We start from the raw sequence: 5827 nt of genomic DNA, 5'->3' as shown, positions 1-5827 counted from the left end.
AAATTGCCCGTACATTACAGGCATATGTAGATATAGATAGAAGACTTTCTTTGTTTCTCTGAGCGAAGAGACCCGGTACATTGAAACGCTAGCCAATACCCACATTAACACGATGCACAGAGGAATGTGCAAGACTAATGGATGATGCACTTAGCGACTTAGTCCATGGTCTCAATGATGATTTGGATTACGATGTACCGGGTACTGAGCACATTATTCAACTCATTATTGGGACTGATAAATAATCAGTGGAATTGATAGACAGATTTATCAGTGGACCTAATAGACAGAGTAACCGGCAGATCCACTTTGAAGATTTGCGAGATGAGATGAACTTTGAAGATTTGAGGTCTTAGGTGAGACCTGTGTCTGTGCACGCTATGTCTTTCCATTCTGGCAACTCCCTCTCATATGTTTGAACATGGATTGCAATTAACAATCTATCTCGAGAATATCTGAATTTTATTGCCAAGATGCATGCATGCACTCATCTGCTGTGTGGGTGATAGCATTACTAACCCCAATGTCCCCAATTGCCAAATAACTAGGTATCGAGAATGAATTTATTTACATTCGTGCAGATTTGCGTCTGTGTCTTGAGTGATTTTTAAGAATATCTTTTAGCCAGCGGCGAAAGCGAATGCGTGCTGCTGGTCCCACTCAGACTGAGTGATGTTATTGTTAGTAGGCGGGTAGCTTGTCTCCAAATGGAAGGTATAAACTATAAACCTCCCTCTTTAAAGAGTTTAAAGTCCTTAGCAGTTATACCAGTGTCATGACGGAACCCTGTGTCACATTTTCTCTAAACAAAGGACCCTGTATTATGAAGCTCTCGATTCCGATGGGTATGAATGCATTATCCACCGCTATTGTGTCACGGTACGTCTGTGTCTACCAGGAGAACACGACAAGACAAAAGTCTACGAGGCTAAGGTTAGGTCACGATTCCTGGCCGTGGCGATAGGTAAATACCAACGTGTGTCCTTTGCTTTGTCTTCCCCTTTGCCTGTGCTACTCTACCATCGTCTAGCGTTCCCTCGAGAAAAGCTCTCTGGCATTCTTTTCATTGTAGAATTGTTCATTCTCTGTATGAGGAACTCTGAAACTTTCCAACCAGCCTCAGTACCTAATGGTACTGTTAACGCGATGGACTTCGGAACAAGAGGTTAGTAGTTTAAGTACAAGTCAAGTCATACCTAATTAAGCGGAGTTTGTACCTTCAGCCTTTCATATAAGACGGGAATCTTTGAGCCTGATTTCTATTGTCCGTTCAGATCACACTCCAGTCACAATAGATCAGTTGCGCTTACTTGGGTGATGTTTCAAAGTCATAGAGCAGGAACGGAGTTTTTCTTTTTCTTCTACGACTTCTAGATACCGAGATTAATCGATCTAACCGATAAATCGTAAAGTTTGACGTCACGACATATGCTCCCGTAGGCGATGACGTCATAATTCATGACTCCCGCTTCGTCGTGAAGTTTGACGTCACGGTATACGCTCCCGTAGGCGATGACGTCATAATTCATGACTCTGAGGTGTTCTTTAACAACTATTTCCAAGCATTTGTTAGACGTGTAAGCGGCATTTGCACAAATTTTACTCATATAGGGTTTTGAGACTTAAAATTTGTGCAAAAAAAAAAAAAAAAAATCTGTCGAAAATCGAAAGAGCAAGTCGGGAGATATGTATGTCTTAGACTTCTTAGAGTTTATACAAGGCTTAAGAATAACAAATAGGAGGCTTAACAATGGAGCAGTTGCAAATGGGTAAAAATTATAAATAAATGGTCGATTCCTAGCTTTCAGAAACGGAACCAATTCCGATGGAGCATGATCTTTGATTTCCTATGGTTTATAGTGAATATAGTGCAGTTTCCAAAAGAGAGTCCGGAAATGTCCTGCCACCCCTTACGACCCAAGTCACTCACCTGCAATAAAAGTTAAGCTTTAGATAATATTTTTCCTATAGAAAACGTACCTTCTTTCAGAGAACGCCTCATTTCAGATTCGTAATATCCTATTTATTGATAAACAGTCCGGAAATGTCCTGCCACCCCTTACGACCCAAGTCACTCACCTGCAATAAAAGTTAAGCTTTAGATAATATTTTTCCTATAGAAAATGTACCTTCTTTCAGAGAACTCATTTCAGATTCGTAATATCCTATTTATTGATGAACATTTTTTTTTTTTTTTACTTCCTTTATCTTTTTCAAGTAAAAATTCTAGTTACAAAGGAAACTGAATCCGTGATAATTATGAATTAATTGCTTCTTATTTAATTGAATCTTTACTTTGAGTCTGCAATGAATGGCAGACCCAAAAATATACTGTACCTACTTATTCCTTCCTATTTACGAATATATTAAATAATGGAGGAGTTGCTGCAATTGGGAAAATATTATCAATAAAAAGTCGATTTCTACGTAAAAAGTTGTGAAAAATCCAAATCTGAGGTCAGAACTCCGAAAAGATAACTTTAAAAGGTCTAAAATTCAATTTTCATTTTCCGTTCTAATGAAACAGTTCAAATATGTGTGACGTCAGACTGAAATTATGACAGCTGTTACCCAGCATGCATGCAGAATTGCAGATATCATTATTAATAGACAATACAGGTTTAAAACCAACAAAATTTTCTGGGAGGGGATAGGGAAACATTCCTTTAAAATGCCGAAAAAGGCAGACTTAATGGCGAAAAAAAAAATAATAATAATATCCAAAAAGGTAGGTACATTTTCCATCACCAAATGAGCTTTTACATAACACTAAGAGGATACTAAACAATAAACAGGCCATAAAATCCCAATCCCTCACCTTTTCCGTGACCGTGGTCCCGATTTCGGTCACCTTCTGAGTGGCCATACCGCCATATTTGATGGCATTCTCCGTGGCTTTCGACGCCAGTTTGGTGGCTGATGAGGAGAACATAGACCAACCACTTGTCAGAGATGAGACAGCCCCTCCGAATAGCTCCTGGGGAAGCACAGTAACCTTTTTAGTTGAAGGTAACCAACCACTAGGCAAGGTTGAACAACTGAGGTGTTCTTTAACAACTATTTCCAAGCATTTGTTAGACGTGTAAGCGGCATTTGCACAAATTTTACTCATATAGGGTTTTGAGACCTAAAATTTGTGCAAAAAAAAAAAAAACTCTGTCGAAAATCGAAAGACCAAGTCAGGAGGTATGTATGTCTTAGAGTTTATACAAGGCTTAAGAATTAACAAATAACAGGCTTAACAATGGAGCAGTTGCAAATGGGTAAAAATTATTAATAAAAGGTCGAAAGGTCGATTCCTATGTAAAAAGTTGGGAAAAATACAAATCCGAGGTCAAAACTCCGAAAAAAAAAACTAAAAAATTATAAATAAATGGTCAATTCTTATGTAAAAAGTTGGGAAAAATCCAAATCCGAGGTCAAAACTCCGAAAAAATAACTGTAAAAGGTGGAAAATTCAATTTTTATTTTCCGTTCTAATGAAAGAGTTCAAAGATGTGTGACGTCAGACTTTACGCAGTTGTTTTTTTTTTTTTTTTCGTCCGCTAGGTAGCGCCAGTATGCAAGCACGCTTGCGGAGGAGCAGTTGCCTGCGAAGGAGCTTTGCTCGGGTAATTTGATGTGACGTCATCGTGTACGGGAGCGTATGCCATGACGTCAGGTTTACGATATCTACAAGAAATGTCTTCAAAATTCTCAAAAATTACCTAAAACTGGGACTAAATTTATGTAGGTAGGTAGGCAAGTATATCTTTCAAAATCCGGCACTGAAGTTTTGCATAGGAATTTTGAATACAATGTGTTCATCTTGGCAATGCCCAATTATTCAATCTAAAAAAAAAAACTGATTAATTTCGTTTATTACAACAAATCTTTGTGCTTTCCCATTCTGCTGACAGTAACTGCAGAGAGCATTGCATTATCTATATCAAAGTTTAAACATCATTTTTGTAAGAAGAAGAGACCTAAAAAACTTATAAGTTTACATATAAATAATGATCTTTTCTGTCAATCCAACTAGGTAGGTATGTCAAATAAGTAAAACTTTACTTTTGTCCTTGAATTTTGAGTTTTAATGGGGCAGTTGCAATTGGGAAAATATTATTAATAAAAGGTCGATTCCTACGTAAAAAGTTGTGAAAAATCCAAATCTGAGGTCAAAATTCGAAAAAAGTAACATTAAAAGGTCGAAAATTTAATTTTTAATTGCCTTTCTTATAATGAAAAAGTTCGAAGAGTTGTGACGTCAGATTTCACGTCAAAATACGCGGAAACGCTTGCGCACAATGAAACGAAGCGGGAGTCATGAATTATGACGTCATCGCCTACGGGAGCGTATGCCGTGACGTCAAAGTTTACGATTTACCGGTATTTTTTAAATCGATTTATCTCGGTTTCTAGAAGTCGTAGAAGAAAAAGAAAAAATCCGTTGGTCCTCATTTTTTCTGCTCTATGACTTTGAAACATCACCCAAGTAAGCGCAACTGATCTATTCCTTACTCCTTAGGCATTAGAGATCAGGAATATTATTAAGAAGAATAATCACTTTTCCGACGATTTACTATAAAAATCGACCTAAGAAATCAAGTTCTTTACTCCACTATTAGAATGCACCTATGGCTGTTCTGGTTTAAAAGAGAGGGAGTAAGAAATGTGTTGTTCTATTCAAGAGCATCTTCACAATCTTACCAGATTACTCTCACTTACCCATCTTTCTATTAACACTGCGAAATCTATTAACATCTCCTTTACCCTCAACCTCCTCAGTATAGAAAAAGAAAAATTCCGTTGGTCCTCATTTTTCCTGCTCTATGACTTTGAAACATCACACAAGTAAGCGCAACTGATCTATTACATACTAAGTAGGTATGAAAGAGATTTAGTCTTACTGTCTCGAAATCGAAGAGAGAAGGAAGGCAGGATAGGAGAAATCCAGCTGTTTCGAGAACAAACCTCATCTATTTGGGATAACATCCGCCCCGGGTGGGAATCGAACCCGCGACCTATTGATTACAAAGCAAGCATGTTTTGGAGTAACTAGGCTGGCTTTTATTTTGATGGCTGCCTCGGTAACTTTGTAAAGGTCCATATTGATAGAGAGAGGCTTTTATTTTATTTTTTATCATATTTTGCTTTTATTTACCTTGAACGTGACCTTCTTGCTTGACTGGGGCTGCAGTGTGATGCTGAATAATGTGATCATCATGAGCATGATGTTTACTATGACCAGAATGTAGTAAAGTCTGTATATCAGAAGCAGGGATAGAGTCAAACTGAGAAACCCTGGAAACATAACAGAGACGATTTACACATTACCTAATGGCCAAGTTCCCGACATTTGAAGACAACAACATTCCATTACAGTGAAATGAGGGACTTCTAACGAAATTCCTGTATCTGATCTGTCTGTCGGCCAACTACGCTCATATTCGGGATCACGAGAAATTCCAGGAGCTACAAGAGTTGCAATATCTTCAGGATCCGGACATTCCAAATTCGAAGGACAGATTCTAGGAATTGGACCTCTCTGATAGGTGCTGAGACTTCTGAGGGCCAGATTATGAAATGGGATTTCTATGAAACGTAGCCCATAAAAACGTTTGACAATAATCGGCATGGTATAAAACCGCTGGTAAATTATCAATACTTTCGTCAGTTTTTAGTGTTAAAGTATAAAAAAGTAAATAGGTAAAAAAAAGTGTTAATTTATTGGCAATACGTATTTCTCTTGTGAAAAAGTACTGTCAATTTGCCCCTCACAATATTTCTATTTTTTATTTTATTATTTTTTTTTTTTTATTTTTTTTTTTAAAGTTTTGAAAATAAT

At 37.4% G+C, this 5827-nt stretch overlaps 1 protein-coding gene across 1 annotated transcript in view; it reads right to left on the bottom strand.

The window, feature by feature from the left end:
• Positions 1–2019: 2019 nt before the first annotated feature.
• Positions 2020–5827, bottom strand: part of LOC103520023 (ADP-ribosylation factor GTPase-activating protein 1) — a 15211-nt gene continuing 11403 nt past the window's right edge. Inside the window, exons 5-6 of the mRNA XM_026831298.1 lie at positions 2819–2977; positions 2020–2079 (exon numbers count right to left, since the gene is read on the bottom strand). Coding sequence (XP_026687099.1) covers positions 2020–2079; positions 2819–2977 — 219 coding nt within the window. The remainder of the gene's footprint in view (positions 2080–2818; positions 2978–5827) is intronic.

This window comes from Diaphorina citri, unplaced genomic scaffold (genome assembly GCF_000475195.1).
Source record: "Diaphorina citri unplaced genomic scaffold, Diaci psyllid genome assembly version 1.1 scaffold3132, whole genome shotgun sequence".
Classification (NCBI taxonomy): Eukaryota; Metazoa; Arthropoda; class Insecta; order Hemiptera; family Psyllidae; genus Diaphorina; species Diaphorina citri.
This window is presented reverse-complemented; position numbering and strand designations above follow the sequence as displayed.